Below are 17,552 nucleotides of genomic sequence, written 5' to 3' on the forward strand. Positions count from 1 at the left end.
CAGACACATAAAACAGGCACATATATGTCAAAAATTCACAGCCAGGAGGAACATGTGGTGCACACAGCAAAGCAGCACCATTCTATTTTACTTTTTAAATCTCCTGAACACATTGGAGCATCCAAGCAGCGAACAGGAACGTGGCCAAAAAGAAGAAGAAAAAAAAGGAAAATCCAAGATAGGATCAGACAATTTCAGCAAGCTGAGAAGCCCAGAGCTGGTGCAGCCATCCCCAGCCACTGTGGGTGACACAGTGAGACCCCCAGTTCCAACAACCCCATCCCATCTCCAGGAACCAAAAAGCATAACCCGAGTTATCTCAAATACTGAATTACTGAGCAGCACCTGTAGAGGGTCAAATCCCTCTGAAACCACCTGGGTACCAGGAAAGGGGAAAGCAGGAAGAATGGCATCAGTTTCTAAAGGAATCCAGAGGAAATCCAGGCTGAGCTCTGTGCTGGGCACGTTGGTGGAATGGTAATAAACAAACAGAACCATGAACAAACACTTTGAGGAAGAGCCCGTTCAGCATCTCTAATGAGAAGCCAGACTTTTCAAATCAAACTCTTATCTTGTAGAGTTTCCTAAAGAAATCAAAGAGCACAGAGATGAGAAGAAGTATCTTTTTGATATAAACCCATTTGAATTCCCAGAGGACATTTAGCAAGATCTCAACACAGATTTGGAGGAAACTCCATGTATAAAGGCTTGCTGATAAAACAGGCAGGTGGAGGAGAATCCCTCATTGTGTCCATGGAGGGAAGTCTCTGGGAAGCTCCAAGAGGATCTGTTTTGCAGGCTGGCTCATCCAGCACAGTCACAAGCATCCCTGGCAGGGAGGGGCAGGGACCCTGCCTGCTGCTGGCAGGGCTGATCCAGAGGCACTGCAGGCAGCCCCTGCCAGGGGTAGGGCTCAGCAGAGCCCTGCAAGAGGATTTTCAGTGCCACTCGTTCTGTACTCACCAATTTCCTTTCCCTAACTCCTCTACTACAGGCTTCTCCCAGAGTTTGTCTCCATGTGCTGCCAGGCTGGCCTGGTTCCAGGCCTGCTGAGGGGGAAGCTGTTCTAGTGAAAAACCACAGGCTTCACTCACAAACAAAAATACTTTGTTCTTTGGTTCATCCAAAAGGGTGATTAATAACCCAAGCCTGCAACTCACCGTGATCGCATTTCAATCCTGACTAAACCACAGCTCTCTTCTTGCATCAAAGGAAGATTTAGGATCCTGCATTTACACTGGCTTTGGAGAGACACCAAAGGACAGGCAAACGCAGAGCTGCACACGAACACTTTGCACAATTCCACAATAAACATCCCAGGGCAGGACCCAGCAGTGCCAGGCAGGACCCAGCAGTGCCAGGCAGGACCCAGCAGTGCCAGGCAGGATCCCAGGATCCAGCAGTGCCAGGGCAGGATCCCAGAGCAGGATCCCAGAGCAGGATCCCAGGGCAGGATCCCAGGGCAGGACCCAGCAGTGCCAGGCAGGATCCCAGGGCAGGATTCAGCAGTGCCAGGCAGGATCCCAGGGCAGGATCCCAGGGCAGGATCCAGCTGTGCCAGGCAGGATCCCAGGGCAGGATTCAGCAGTGCCAGGCAGGATCCCAGGGCAGGATCCAGCAGTGCCAGGCAGGATCCCAGCCCAGCCTGCAGAGCCTGTTGTGTGATAAGCTCAGAGATAACTCAGCCCTGTAAGAAGTGACTCCACTACCCATCAATCACAAACCCAATCACCTCAAGCCCACACTGATATGGCCACAATAACTCTTGGGTTGGACACATCATGCAAATACAAATTATTCTGAACCATATCCACAGACATCAAGCTTCTTAATTTTATATTAAAAAAACCCCACCACTTCCCTTTAGGTGTTTTAATTTTAGGCTGTGGGCACATAAAATTACCCTGATGCAAATTCATGAGGATTAGGCCAAGATAATAAAAACTGCATATTTAAGTACAAGGGAGTGTGCTAGAAATCCCAAATTGACATTAGAGGCAGCAGCTTAACCTGGTTAACACAGGCCAGGAGAAAACATTCCTGATCAAATTATTAGTCATTGCTAACTTGAAAAATACTCATTATAGTGAAGACAAACCATAACTTAGAGATGCTTTAATTTAAACACTAAACTGAGCAAAGGGAGACTCTTGCCAGTCTGAGGCAAGTCCTCTGCAGATATTTGGGTGCATTTCAAACCCCTCCCCATCTCCCCTGTGCTAATTCCCTCTGGAGCAGCCCGAGGCTGCTGGGCCTGCTGATGCCAGGACAGGGAGGTGGCTGGAGCCAGCTCTGAGCGTGGCACATCCCCTCCTGTGCCTGGAGCCAGCAGTGGGACTTTACCTTCCCTCTGCAGAGTCTCTGACCTTGCTTTCAAGTCCAGTGTGAAATGAATTCCAAAGTACCTAATCCTCACAGTGCAGGCTCGGGATCCAATAACACTTCCAAAAAAATGCCTCTGAGCAGTGTGTTCATGAGAACTGATGTTGACAGGGAAGACAAAAATCAGGACAACCAACCTTGAGTTGCTGCTACAGTACATCCACAAGACAGGTGTGTTCCTCAGCAGTTACAAGCTGCTTCACACTGCAGGTTTGTGCCAAAGTTCACAGAAATTCCACCCACCAGCCTCCTGTGTTTGGTACAAATCCTTCCCTCTCTGCTCAAATAACCATTCCGAGAGGGCTGTGTAAATAATTGCTTGCTCTTAAACCAAGAGAATGGTAAAAGAACTCAAATCTGCTTCTCATATGGCAGATCTGCACCCTCAGCCTGGTGACAGCTCGATGGGTCACACCACAAGTGCCCTAACAGGATTTTAAGTACACCCCAGGTCACATCTTTCAAACCTGCTCACATAACTCCTAAGCATCAGTGTCAGCTCCATTCCTTCTCCAGAACCTTGGTTTTAGGAGCTCTTTAAAGTTTCAGGCTCTGCATCTTGCTTCTTAAATAGAAACCTGGATCTCACTGGGAGCCCAGTTTAGGCTGCAGGAGTACAAACTGGTAAATTCTCAGACTGGCTGTCTTTATACCCTGGCCCGAGTGCATCGTGCTCCAGGGAGGAGCTGCAAGGCTGGGGCCCTGCAGGGCAAGAACTTCATCTTCTCAATACTAAATAATTGTTTAGTAATTTCAGTTCTCCTCTGATTGCAAAGTAATTGCTTAATGAAGCAATTTTCTGATTAAAAACACCTTAATGAGTCAGGAGAAGGAAAGCCAATCATTCCAAGGCTTATGCTTTGCTAATCTCTACAGGAAAGGACTTCAAACCAAAGCATCTCAGGATTTCCTCATTCTGCCTTAGAGAGGAGCAGGAATATAAATAAAAATGTCAATAGTTTCCCCTGGTAATCTCAGGTTTTGCACAGAACTGGTGGTGCCTGTTAGCAAGAAGCTCCTGGTGCAGCATCCTTTGCATGTGCCAGGCTGCAGCCCTGCATCCCTGCCCGCTGGATCCAGGTGCATTTACTGCACACAGAGCAGCAGGGTGCTGCCAAGGGATCTGCAGGAGGCTCCTCCCTGTCCCCCATCCCAGGGATTCTGCACTCCCCACCCAACACAAAGACAAGGTGTTTTTAAATGGGTCACCCAGAGCTGGGTGGTAATTACAGAAACACGTTAATCAGCTTTGCCAGGCAGAGCTGCTTTTCTCTCCAAGAGCCTTTTCCTGTCAGCTCTTCCTTCCCATCTCTGACAAGCCAACATCAATGGTCACAGGAAAACACCCTCAAAAGCACAAACCTTCCTCCCTGCCAGCTCTGGCCCCATTTTGATGACAGAGCACAAACCAAAACAGACATGAAGAATAAAACATGGGAAATGAAGCAATTGCCAGAAGGAAGGCAAGGCCTTTGAGCAGGAGCTCAGAGTTGCCAGGAGTTCAGATGCTGGGTGATCTCCTTCCTTCCAGCACATCCTGCCCACAGAACTGCAGCCTTGCAGCAGGTGCAAAGACCCACAGGATTTCAGGATTTTCCCACTAAAGTGACTTTGCAAGTCTGTTGGCTGAGCTCCAGAATGGCAGCCCCTGCTGCCTGCAGTGCACAGCCAGCTCAGCTCCCACAACAGTTTAATGCCTGGTCTCTGCAGCTTCTGAACACACTTCCACACAGCACTCCATGCCTGCAATATTTTTTTTTTTCCTTTTTTTGTGACTCATTTTTCCAGGAGAATATCTGAAAAATCAGTATTAAGTGCACTACTGCTGCAATTTCCCAGTTCCCACTTACAGTGGTGTGTTAAAGATTTATCAGTTTTGGTTTTTTGTTTTTTTTCTCACTAGCAAAAGCATTCTACACATGAGCTGTACCCAGAGCTGCAGCAGGGAGCTCCCCCCTTGCACAGGCAACTCCCAAATGCTCAGTTATCCCTGCTCCAGGAGCTGCTCCCAGGGCAGGCAGGGAGGTGAGGGGCTCCAGCCCAAAGGAGCAGCTGCCCTGCCAGGGGGGCTCCAGCTCTCCCCAGGCTGGCCATGCTGAGCAGGGCTGGGATTCACATCACCTGCAGAGCCACCAAGGGGGAAACTACAAGTGCTGCCTCATTTCTCCTCAATGTCTCCATATCCCCAAGGCATTAAAGAGTGGCTTCATCCTTTACCACACTTGAAATCGGTGCTTTTCTGGCCCAGGGGTGTTCAGTGAGGCTGACAGTGACACTCTGACCACCACAGGTTTTCAGGCAGAAGGAGAACAGCAATAATTGGGTTTCACAATTAGACTTGTTGACTCCACTTCTGTGGCAGACTTTTTTTTTTTTTTTTTCCCCCCAAAAAAAAAAAAACCCTGCTGGTTTATGCTGAAGACAGTTGATCTTTAACAAGACAGCAAAGGATTGATACAGCAGAATTTTGCAGAGCCTGAAATAGCTGCCAAATTCAAGAGGCTGTTGGGAAATGAAAACCAACAAACATAGTCCTCTAAGGAAAACCTGGTTTTGTTAAACAAGGTCACAGTGTCTTTTTGGTTTTTTCCTTCCTATTCATTTTTTTCTTACATGTTCCTACATCTGCAGATATCTCCTACTGGAGACCAAGTACCAGTTTTTCCATGTTCCCCTTTGGAATTCTACAGTATTTCTTCTGCAGGAGCAATTAGTATTTGCTGTTGTTTTAAAAGAAAAACCCTACAGAAATAAAGGAAAAGTATGACTCACTGAGAGACCAATAATTAGGTCATGTGTTCAATTAGTTTTCATGCTTAAGTAGTTACTCTTTAGGAAATGCTCCCCCTTTGATGTGCAGCAGCAACTTCCCAATTAATTAGGCAGAAAAAAGCAATGAAGGAATGAAACCTCAGACACCGAATCAAAGCCCAGAGACCTCTAATGAGGGGAACAACAGCATCAACAACAGACAACATGCTCTAAAAGGTAGAGGCTTTCAGTGATCCACTTCAAGTATCTTGGCTGTACTTCCTTTGAAATTAAGAGAAAACTGTTGGGAAGCAGACTAGAAGGGAGGGAGAAGCAGCCTGTTTGATCAGAAAATCACTGTTTCCTTGAAGGCCTGCCACAAAAGAGACAATTTACCCATGTTGTGGGAGATGTGCCCTCAGAGACCATCACTCACTGCTGCAGGCAAGAGGCAGCACACAATGGGTGAGACTGGATCAGAGAGAAATGGGAAACCCCTTTTTTCACAGCCTGCCCAAGGAAGAGCAGCAGAACTGCCCTGTTCCAGTGCCCACGGCACCCTCAGCAGGGATGCTCCAGCTGCAGGCATTCCCAACCACCAGGACTTGCTTTCAACCACCCTTCCCAAAGGCTTCCTAAAAGTTTATTTAATCTTGTCTTCTAGGTTTCCCCAGTCCTTTCCCCATCCAGGATTTTCATCCCCCTTCATGGCTCCCAGATCTCCCTCACCCCAGGGATGCCCATTCAGGTATAATCCATTCAGCTCTAATGAAATCAGCTCCTTCCAGGAGACAATTAAACCAGCCCAAACGACTCTCTTAGCAGAAAAAGGAGGAAATTGAGAGAAGAAAAAAAGGGAGGCAAAACTGTAGCACTTGAATTAAAAAATCAATCCAGTGACTGACTTTGTTTTATGTAGGCAAGTGGGTGTAAGGGGGAGGGTTCTTTGGGATGTGATGGTTCAGTCCCTTGGCCTCACTGGGGCTGGCTGGTGCAGAGGGGAGTGCTGATGGCAAATCACTGCTTTGGGCTCAATCTTACAGAGTACAAACCCCTCACACTCCATTCAGCTACTTCTCAGAGGATGTAAAAAGCCCCACATTCCACAGAAGTGCCCTTCAGCTGGAAGGGCTCTGTACAGAAGATCCCAGTGCAACAGTTCAGCAGGAGCTCAGCACAGCTGGAGCCAGGCAGGAGCTGAGTGGCTGCATCCTCTCACCTCTCCTGGGAATGAGCTGCACATTTTGGCCTTCCTGGCAGGACTGGCAAAGCTCATCAGAGGATAAAGGGCAGGATTGCAAAAAGCAGCTGGTGCAGGAGTGCCACTGGGATCTGTGCACCAGGGAAATCCCAACAGAAGCAGCCAAATGATTGAGGAAGGGGGAAAACCTCCTGTGAGTGCTCCGGACAGTTTGGAGTTAAAGGCAGAACCTGGCCAAAAGCCAGACCTAACAAAGAGGAAACAAAATCTATAATTTCATGCAAATTTAATAAGCATATGGCCCAGACTACTTCATAGCAGGTCCTGAATTATGTAAACTGTGCCTCATCCAAGCCCAGCCTTTGGCTCCACTGCACACCCACAGGGATGGAGGCACAGGGCACGGGGCTGGCCTGGGGAGGAGATGTCCAGCAGGAGAACAGGGGAACAGAGCCAGGCAGCAATTCCATCCCTGGCTCATCCCCCAGGCTCTGTACAGGGATCAGTGCTCACACACAGCTCTGACAATTCCAGCCTGGAAGCAGAACACCTTCATGCTCCCCAGCCAGCCCTGCAGGGCTGCAGCACAGGGCCCAGCTCCACTGACAAACTGGGGCTTGCAGAGCAGTGACTCCTGCTAAAAATCCCCACGAGCTCCTGCATCTCCACAAACCATCCCACTGCAGCAGCACTGGCAGCTCACAGTCCATGGCCCGGTTTGCAAAGGCTCCTGACTCTCCAGCCAAGGCCAGTCCCTGCCTTTGCACTGGCACAGCATGCAGTGCTGCCAGGAAAACTGAATTTACACCCCAACAACAGGGAAATGTGTGCTGCTCCCTGCCAGCACAGCAAAGCTGTGGGCACCTGCTACAGGGCTGCACTCACACAGGCAGGGCTCTGCAGGGCAACTCAGTGGGGTCAGCAGCTGAGAGATCCCATTTCAACATGATTACCTAAGTATTTTAAATATAGGGCTGCACCTCACACAGGCAGGGCTCTGCAGGGCTACTCAGTGGGGTCAGCAGCTGAGAGATCCCATTTCAACATGATTACCTAAGTATTTTAAATATAGGGCTGCACCTCACACAGGCAGGGCTCTGCAGGGCTACTCAGTGGGGTCAGCAGCTGAGAGATCCCATTTCAACATGATCAATTCCTTATCTAAACATTCCAAACACAGAGCATGCGAGCAGCCTCCCACAGCAACTCCAGTTATTTTATTCTGGGCAATTCTGTCTCCTTCCCTGGTGCTGCCACCAGCCAGGCCCTGCAGCCATTCCCTCCTTTCCCTCCCCACTGCCCGCAGGTTCCCGGAGCAGAGGAGCAGTGCCAGGGAAGCTTCCCCTCCGTCAGGCATTATCGGGTCCTGTGCTCTTCACTTTCACTCCCTTCCCTCCTTCCATTCTCAGCTGCTTAAGCAGCCCCTTTGATCCCTGAAATTGAGCCTCTTCCCAGATTACCCTCAGGTTTAACCCCTTCCCTGCCCAGTAAAACTTAAGCCCCAAACCCAAGGGAGAGTTAGTGTAGAGCTGTCTCGGTTTTCCCTACACTTTTCCACCGGCATCTCAATTATATCTGCACGGAATTGCAAGAACTCTGTACTTGTTCAGAGAACTCTTTATCAAGACAGATCGAGCCCACAGCTCTGTCATCTCCTACCCTCTCCCCCAGTACAATCTTCATTTGAGAACTGCATGAAATGACTGAATATTGCTTAACTGCGGGATTTTGCAGAGGAAACAACAGCTGAAGTGGTTTCTACTCCCGCAGCACACAAATTTATGTAGCTACACAACAATAAAGCAAAGTCTTAAATTTAATCAGAACAAATACTTCAAGCAATGGCAAGCTGATAAATTATTTAGAAAGGGGCTCAATAAGACCTGGAAGGAAATATCCATCAGCTGTGCAGCCTGGGAGCTTCCAGAAACAAGGAATTTTCATGCTTTACCACCCCTTGTGCAGTTTTCTTTCAGAAAAGCTGTTTGTATTGAGCAAAAGGGGGGTGTTTGAACAGAAGGACTGGCTGGCAGCGATGGCACAGGACTGGTCACACAGTGGTCACCACTGCCACCAGCCAGTGCCAGCAATTAGCACCACTCCTGCATTCCCAACAAGGTGCTGATGGCAGCAGCTCCAGCCCGGGAATGTCAGCTGTTTCAGAAGATTGTCATGATTTGTTCTGTCTTCCAGACTGCCTGGTTTTCCCCAAATTGTCTTCCTTCCATCCACTCCTCAACCATTCCAAGCCCCCAAGAAACAGACAAAGGTGGATGTATTAGTATTTATATGAAAGCTCTAGGAAATTCAATAATGTTCCTATTGTTTTATTGCAGATGGCACAGCAACTTCTCTTTATTACTGCAGAAAGCTCCAGAGCCCTGTGGAGTGCAATAAACCAGGACGTGTTTGGCTTTGCAATGTGTCAGGGGCTGTGATTTCCTGCAGGAACCAGGGAACCAGCCCAGCTCTGGGATTGCCTCCACCAGGCCCACGCAGGGAACCTGCTGCTCCTGAGCTGGCCCTCGTCCCCCAGCACAGGGACTGTGCCACAGAGCACAGAAAACGGGGCTCTTTTCACCTTTTGCTCCAAGATGCTTTTTCTCCTGTTTGATTCCAGGCACTCTGAATTTTCTGCTAAATTCTCAGGCTGTTGAGATTTAAAAACTGTCAAGGGGCCACGAGGAAAAACACAAAAAGGAAATTCTCTAGTGATAACTGTACAGGAATGTCTGCCACAAAAGCTCCAAGACATAAATACCCTTGGAAACCCTTGAGAAAAAAGCCCCAGGCTCGGTGGAGGAGAGGCTCCAGCCCTGGAGCAGTGAGAGCCCCAGGAAAAGCCAACACTCACCCTGGGCTGCCAGTTCTCATACTGCTTCTGCAGGTTGGCCCCGATGGTCTCCAGAGCTTTCTGAGGCCCCATGGACAGAGGATCTGGGAACAGAACACACAGCAGCACTTTCAGCCCAGCTGCACCACTCAGGGCACCCAGGCACGTTTCCCTGCAGGTTCCTTCCATTACCAAACTCACTAACACCTTCCTCCTCCTGGAATTTACCTGGGGGCAGCACCCAAAAATGATCCCCAAATTCCTCAGTCCAACAAAAATCCAGCTCCATTACAGACTGCCAAAAGTGGAAGATTGCTCTCACCGAGGTGCTAAACACAATTTTGTTTTGAAAGACAGGAGAGGCACTGCATTTGTTTCTTTTAATAATGAAATAAGGTTTCTATTGTAAATAATGACTAGAACTCAAATTGGTTAAATATTTGATGACAAACATTTTCTGTTGATGAATGCAAAATCCTGCTTCATTTACTTCCTTTGCTTCCTGCTGCAGAGATTGTGTACCATTTGTAATATTTAAGAAGTTAATTTTATTGCTAGATAATTACCACAATCCATACATAGCAATACAATTCCAGGCCATGTGCTTTATTCAAACACCATGGACATATAATTAAACAATTAACAAGTTTTCTTAAAAAAAAAAAAAAAAAAAAAGCCCTACAAGCTAATATTTTCCTATTTAATATCAATTATTTTAAAAGCACTAAACCAGATCAGTGAAGGTTTTGTTTTTTTTTTTTCCAGTTTTTGCAAATATACTTTTGTTAGAAACAAAATGTAATAAAGCAGGATGAAAGCAGGATTTTGAGAGTTATTTCTCTTTAATGAACAAAAGCACGTGGAAGGTGCAGCAGGACCTGCACGTGGCTCTGCTCAGTGGCCATTTGTCACCAGCTGTGAGCCCAGCTCAGGTGTGAACAGCAGCACTTGTACCCCAGAGAGTTCCCCAGACCCTGCACATGTGGCACAGACATTTCTGCACCCCCCACTCCCTGCTCCTGAGACTGATGGCACAAAAGCCATCAGATATTTCCCCAGTTACCTCTTTCAGAAATTTCAAGTTGGCTGGAAGTGGAAGGAGCACTTGTGTACATAAACAAACTGAAAATTTAATTACAAAACTGCATTCAAAATTCTCTTTGCTAATGACAGGCACTAATGACTTTATTTAAATGACTCTGCAATGCTCCTCTGCTCGTGCATCAATGAGACATCAGGGCTGCTCTCTGCACTGCTCTCAGGCACCTGCTTGTGCCTGCTCAGGCCTTTCATCAGCATTTCCAGGTTAAAAACCTGAGGTGCTGGGATTCACAAAGCAGGTAAGGCAAGGTTAGAAAACCTGCTGGAAGTTTTTAAGGGAATGCTGTTTGTGCAGTGATCAGTTTGCCCCTGGGGCTGTCAAAGCCCGGAGCTGAGGATTACAGTGCCCAGCGTGGGACGTGCTGGAGGCTGAGCATTCCCAATTCCTAGATGAAAACCAAATCTGAGAAAGCTTCTGTACACAAGATATTTCCTTCTAATATTACGTCAGAATTGTCTCATCTTGATAATTAGACTTTTTTCTCCAAAACCAAGGGAACTTTTAATTTCTTCACAAAAAACCCTAGGAATTTAGTGCAATGCTGCATGAAAGTAGCAAACCCAGGTGCTGGAACTGCTGGCAAGACATCCTTGGGAATAATTCCAGGTCTTTTGAATGATTCCAATTAAAACAGCCCTGGAGCAGCCACCTCAAAACGCAGCAAGGTGTTTCACAAAGCTCACTGCTCTGCTGGGTGAGGCAGGGAAGGGGGATTGAAAGCTCTGCAGGTCCCAGCACTCTGAAGGGGTCTCTGCTCAGAGATTTCCTTTAGGTATTTATAAATCTGAAACAATTACAAGAAAGCAAAACAGCTCATTAACAGCTGTTTTTCTCCGTGCTGGCTCATTTCAGAACACAGCAGGAGAGATGACCCATGGCAGCACTTGGAGCTGGACTCTTCATTAACCCAGAGAAAAACCAGAGCCCACGTTTCCTTCTGCTCAGCCCAGTTTCAAGCCCTGGGAATGCACAATTTTGGGATGAGCCCTGTGCTGTGCTCAGTGTCTGAGAGCCAGGGGAGCCTGGGGCTCGGGGACTCACCAATCCAGCACTCCAGGCGGGCACAGGGAGTTGTTTTCACCACGTCTGGGGGGTCCACACCAACGTTGAGGCACAAAACTAAGGCAACACTTACAGTCTTCATCTGCAAAGACAAGAGCACAGCCTCAGAGCAGGAACAGCAACGCCCTGGGCTCCAAACTTCACCCTCCCAGAACTTCTGCAGGGCTTTAACCACCCTCTCCTACCTGCTCTTCCACATGGACTATTTTAAGCAAGGCCTGACTGAAGAAATTTTTCATATTTTTTATTAGAACAGTACTTAGACTCCATGTTACTATTTTTGTTATTATTTCCAGAGCCCATTCTTCTCTTTCTGAGCATGGAAATGGATACCAGTGAACTTGTGCTACTCATCTTAAATTAGCCATTGTCCAACTGAAACACATTATTAAAACATGAGGCAATGCTATTCAGGGCCCCTGACCAATATTACAATGCAGTGTGTGATCTCTAATATTGAAACTAAAAGAATTACAATGGAAAAACCCCCAAGTGACAAACAAAACCGTGAGAAAATTAAACAAACAAACACACACCAAAACAAACATATTTAGTGCATTTTTTATTTGGTTTTCTTCCTGTGTTGGGTTTTCTTGGAGAGCCCTGTAAGGAGGAATCCTGGCGTGGCTCCAGCTGCTGCTCCACGTGGGCTTATCCCACCCAGGCAGCACAAATGTACCCAGCCCAAACCCACCCAGCCTCCCCTGGCACCCAAAACCTGCCTTAAACCAATGACAAACCACCTTGGCCAGCTAAACATACTGCCTGAAAATTATCACTTCACATCCTTACGGGCTTTTTTCCTAGACTCCCTCCTGCCAACACCTAAAGCAGAGCAGGGAACAGAAGCAGTGAGGAGGCTCTCAGGGATTCCAGGCATTCAGGGCTTGCCTGCAGCAAGGCCACCCACATCCCCACCTCCCCAGGGTGCTCCATGCAATCCACAACAGTAGGGGAAAAAAAAATCCCAAATTTCACACTTAGAGGAAACCCTAGAGCCACATAAATGTGTAATTTAGACAGAAACTGGAGCAGCCAGACACCATTCACAGGCTCTACACCAGGACAGAAATCCTGCAATGTTTCCTCACTCCCATGGCCACGATGGGAACATGGAATAAAAAATCAACAAGAACTGTGGTTTATGGCTTCATCCCAAACCCTGCTCTGGCTAACAAACCCTGCAAATCCTGGAGGAGTTCCTCGTGGCAGGAATCACCCAGGAGCAAGCAGCACTCTGCAGCACAGAGATGGAAACAGGAGCCTGGGCAGGAATTCCCTGAGCAGGATTTGCCCATGGATGGGGTGGAGAGCCCAGAGCTGCAGTTCAGCACTCAGGACACTGCCTAGGAGCACTTTGTCACCCTCAGGGACATCCCAGAAAAAGCAGAGCTGCTGGCAGAACCAGGGGCAGCTGCAAGGTGCAGCCCTGCCCTGCAGAGCCTTGACTGGCCCGGGCAGCTCAGAGTGTCATGGACCACCCAAAAGCACCACCCAAAACCTCCTGGGCACTGCACAACCCCTGCCCTGCCCGCAGGGACCCCTCCCCAGACAGCCCAGGCTCTGCCAGCTCCCCAGGGAGGCCAGGGAGCTGCAGGGGTGGGAGGGCATGAACACTGCCAGAACCATCCCACGCTGCCACACACACGCTCAACACCCCAGGGAAACGCAGAAAACTACACCCAAAATGACTTATTAGACATGGAAACACATAAATCATCCTTGCAAGAGAAAGTATCCTGCCATGCAATCTTCTCCATCTCATTTATTTATTGTTTCCCATTTGCAGTCTAATACTGACTTATTTTTCAATACTTTGCTGGTAATGTCTGATTGGTGGCTTATGCTGAACAGGCTGATATTTATTTTCCATTCCCAGATTCGGGGTTTTAAATAAGTGACTCTCCTGGAAAACTGACAGCAAACCCATGAGAGGAACAGGAATTGATCCCAGAGACAAATGGGGTGATTTCCCCTCTGCCACCTCCCCTGAAGGATGGAAAGCCTTGCACTCCACACCGTTAGCTCTGCTAACAGGAGCACACCTGAGAGCTGCAGCTCATCCCTCTCCCTCTGACCACCCCTCACAGGGAGGATTTTTTTCTCAATACCCCATCCATCCCTGCCCTCTGGTAGTGGGAAGCCATTCCCTCCGTCCTGGCACTCCAGCCCTTGGAAATTGTCTCTCTCCACGTTTTTTGTCAGCTCCTTCAGGCCCTGCAAGGCCGCCCTGAGGTCACCCCAAAGCTTCTCCTGCCCAGGTGAGCAATGCCAGCCGTGCCAGCCTTTCCTGCCAGCAGAGCTGCTCCATCCTCTGCTCATCCTGGAGCCTCCTCTGGGCTCTGCAGCAGCTCCAGCTCCTGCCTGAGCTGGGGCAGCTCTGCAGGTGGGCTCTCACCTGAGGGGCAGAGGGGACAATCCCGGTCCCTGCTGCCCACGCTGGGGCTCAGCCCAGGCTCAGCCAGGGTTTGGGGGGACAATGCATGTGACTGATCAAAAAAAAAAAAATCCCCGAGCCCAAAAAACCCAATAATGCTCTTCCCATTTCTAAACTACTTTGGAACACACCAGAAACTTCATTGCATATTTAAAGGTTCCTAATAGAAGCAGTACGAGGACATTCTCATCTGTCATTAAGACAGTGGAAATGTTCTTTCCCCCATTTCAGGAGTATATCCATCAGAATACATTTCTATGGATTTTTGTTAGAATTAAAGAATGAAGCAGGAGGACATTTGGCAAGTTTGTAAGAAAACCAATACCCAAAATGCTCTGTCAGCAAAGGCTCAAGATCAAACCACAGCAGCTCTTACTGTGGGCTCTGCACTTTGGAGTGTCATTTGTATGTTAAAAAATGGGATACAACTCCCCAGCTTGTACTGCACCCGATTTCAAGTGATTTAATAACGCTGGGTCAGAACCTGCAATACTTAAATGGCAAAACCCACTCGGTGAAAATGCTCTTGCTGAGAAGTGATGGCAGAGAATTCATCCCAAAGGCAGCAGAAATGGGACTGGGGGAGCAGAGGGAGCTCTGAGTCTGCCCTGGGGAGAAGCTGCTTATTAAAGCATTTGACACAAAAATGTACACCTTATGCTGAAGGCCTTTTACAATATTCCTAATTCACCTCGTTTCATTTAGAGGCCAAGCAGATCTGCAGGTATTTTCAACTAGGAAAAAAACCATTACATTCTGGGTTTGATTGATAATGTGAAGTTTTATCACCCCAGAGAGCCCACCTGATCCCACTGGAGCATCCCTGGGAGTGACTCCAGGCCAGGCTGAAAGCAAGACACCCATTTATTTCAGCCTGAGTGAGACCAGGTTTGGAAGTCAGAGCCATAGAAGTGCTTTATATTCTAGTTCAAGTAATACCAAGAACAAGTCAGTGCATTTATGAGAAATTTTGCATTTTGTGGTACATCTCAGACTGGACGTTTTAGACCCCATTAATATTTGATTTTCACACTGCAATTTGCAAGCTGAAAACTTTCTGCTTAAACATTACCCAGATGAACACTCAAGTGTTAGAAACCTGCCTGGGTTTATGCCAGTGAGTTCAAATTGCTTCTGGGAGTTAATACAAACATAAGATTAAGTCAGCATTAAACAGGAAATATATGCAGCTACATTATTTTACAGAGTTGAGGGTGAAGTTATCAGCATTAAACACAGATCCTGGGACAAATTTCCAAATTCCAAATCCTCGTTTGAAAACACTCCCTGGCCAGGAATCACAAATTCCTGCTTGTGCAGGAAACTCCATTCCCTCCTTGAAGCCTTTTCCCCCACATTTTTCTCCACTCACATTTACAGATTTAGCACAAATCTCTTCCCCACCAGGTGTTCCTCAGGTAACTCCTGCCTGTGGGCTCCTTTGGAGACCTGCCATGAAAGGCTCCATCAAGGAGGTCTCCAGAGAGAGCAGGAACAGCAACATTGAACACGAGGAAACATTGTTCTCCCTCGAGCTCAGTTCTCTCTGCAACACCAGAGGTTCCTGTTGGCTCTTTGCCAACCTTCCCTTTTTTTGGGCTCCCAGCTGAGAGGAGACAAGTGGTGACATCGGTCCTGCATCATCCCCGGGGCTCTGGCACCACCTTCCACTGAGGAACAGTGGAAATCTGCCTGAAATCAGAAAAGGCTGAAGGTATTGAACAGACACTCTGTGACACAGAACCAGCACCAGGCTCCGGCAGGAACGATTCCCTCCCTATCCCACCTGGACACGACTTTCCCCCACCCAGGGGAACAGAGCTCCCTGCTGCCCCTTCAGCTCCACTTGCAAGGTAAAGCATCTTAAAAGAAGAGCTTTCCGTTTCAAGGAAAAAAATTTTAATGTAAAGTTTAAGATAAATGAATTGTTACGGGGAAAAAAAAAATCTCCATGTGCTCCTCCACAGCAAGAGAAGCAGTAGAATGCAGAGAACTCCTTCAAGTTAGCATTAATAATTCAACAGCTCTGCAGGTTGTCTCCAGGCAGCTGCAGCCCAGTCAGTTCCTGGTGTGCCAGCCTGCTCCAGATTCCTCGATCAGCTCCTCCTGAGGGCTTGGCTTGCTTCTCTAACCTCGGAATTCAGCACCACCACTCTGAATTTTCTTCAGGGCTTTCTTGTGCCCAGCAAGGGCAGCTGCCAGCCACGGCTCCAGCTCCTCACAGAGAGGAGCGAAGCCCGCTCTGAGCCGCTGCCCTCGGTGTGCTGTGATCACCTGCCAGGCTCGTGGCTGAGTTACTGCTCAGGTATCCACTGCCCACTCACTGCCCAGGCATCCACGGCACTTCCCAGTGCCCTGCTCTGGGATCAGCGTGCAGCTGCTCTGTGTGACAGCAGTGACATCCACAGACACGGCGGCCCAGGGCCCCCAGAGGTGCAAGGTGCTAGCACTGTGCTCCAGGTTCAGACTCCAGACTGGAGCAGGCTGAGCCTGTCTGCCACAGCACAGAGCCAAACTCTGCTTTCCAACCACTCTGGGATGCTTAGAGCCAAAGTGGGGCTTCCTTCCCTGTCAATCACTTCTTAAAAATAATAGAAAGCAAACATTTTACTCTTATGATCTTTGCTTTCTTTACACAGCCTGCAAGGAGCCGACAGGAGGCGTCTCCCCGATGTCACTCCCGGTTTATCTGTGCCAGGGGTTTCCTCCTCGCTGCTTTGCATTCCTGCAGGCTTCTCCTCCCCGCCCCACGGCATTCCCACTCCTGTCTAGCGCTGCCTTTAGGAGGTGCCCGTCTTCCCAGGCACCGACTGACTGACGCAGCTCCAGCTCTTCCCTGCAAACTGTTCCTTCCAGCCATTCCTGGCCAGCCCCTCACATCCCCGGGAGTCACCAGCTCGGGATGCACTCGGAGCGTTTGATCAGGAGCCGCCTCTCCCGGAGGAATCCCCGAGCCAAGTGCTCCACCAGCAAATGACTTCTGCACCAGGAACCTTCCCCAGCCCCCAGGAGAGCAGGGAAACCACCAGGCCCACCAGCCCACCTGCAGGGCCAGGCTGTGGGGAGGGCACAGAACGCTGGCCCTGCCTGGCCAGGCCCAGCCCCTCCATCCCTCTGAGCTTCCAGATCCTTCCTGTGGCTGTGCCACGGGCTGGAGGGCACAAAGCTCACTGTGCCACGGGCAGGAGGGTACAAAGCTCACTGTGCCACGGGCTGGAGGGCACAAAGCTCACTGTGCCACGGGCTGGAGGGCACAAAGCTCACTGTGCCATGGGCTGGAGGGCACAAAGCTCACTGTGCCACGGGCTGGAGGGCACAAAGCTCACTGTGCCACGGGCTGGAGGGCACAAAGCTCACTGTGCCATGGGTTGGAGGGTACAAAGCTCACTGTGCCACGGGCTGGAGGGCACAAAGCTGGCTGTGCCATGAACTGGAGGGCACAAAGCTCACTGTGCCACGGGCTGGAGGGTACAAAGCTCACTGTGCCACGGGCTGGAGGGTACAAAGCTCACTGTGCCACGGGCTGGAGGGTACAAAGCTCACTGTGCCACGGGCTGGAGGGCACAAAGCTCACTGTGCCATGGGCTGGAGGGCACAAAGCTCACTGTGCCATGGGTTGGAGGGCACAAAGCTCACTGTGCCATGGGCTGGAGGGCACAAAGCTCACTGTGCCACGGGCTGGAGGGCACAAAGCTCACTGTGCCATGGGCTGGAGGGTACAAAGCTCAGTGTGCCACGGGCTGGAGGGTACAAAGCTCACTGTGCCATGGGCTGGAGGGCACAA

General features: G+C 49.1%; 1 protein-coding gene across 2 annotated transcripts in view; it reads right to left on the reverse strand.

Annotated features, from left to right (window-relative positions):
* Window positions 1-17,552, reverse strand: part of RPTOR (regulatory associated protein of MTOR complex 1) — a 100,918-nt gene that overhangs the window by 77,823 nt on the left and 5,543 nt on the right. For both annotated transcript variants that reach the window (XM_053994546.1, XM_053994547.1), the window contains exons 2-3: window positions 11,311-11,413; window positions 9,189-9,271 (exon numbers count right to left, since the gene is read on the reverse strand). In XM_053994546.1, coding sequence (XP_053850521.1) covers window positions 9,189-9,271; window positions 11,311-11,413 — 186 coding nt within the window. The remainder of the gene's footprint in view (window positions 1-9,188; window positions 9,272-11,310; window positions 11,414-17,552) is intronic.

This window comes from Vidua macroura, chromosome 19, assembly GCF_024509145.1.
Source record: "Vidua macroura isolate BioBank_ID:100142 chromosome 19, ASM2450914v1, whole genome shotgun sequence".
Taxonomy (NCBI): Eukaryota; Metazoa; Chordata; class Aves; order Passeriformes; family Viduidae; genus Vidua; species Vidua macroura.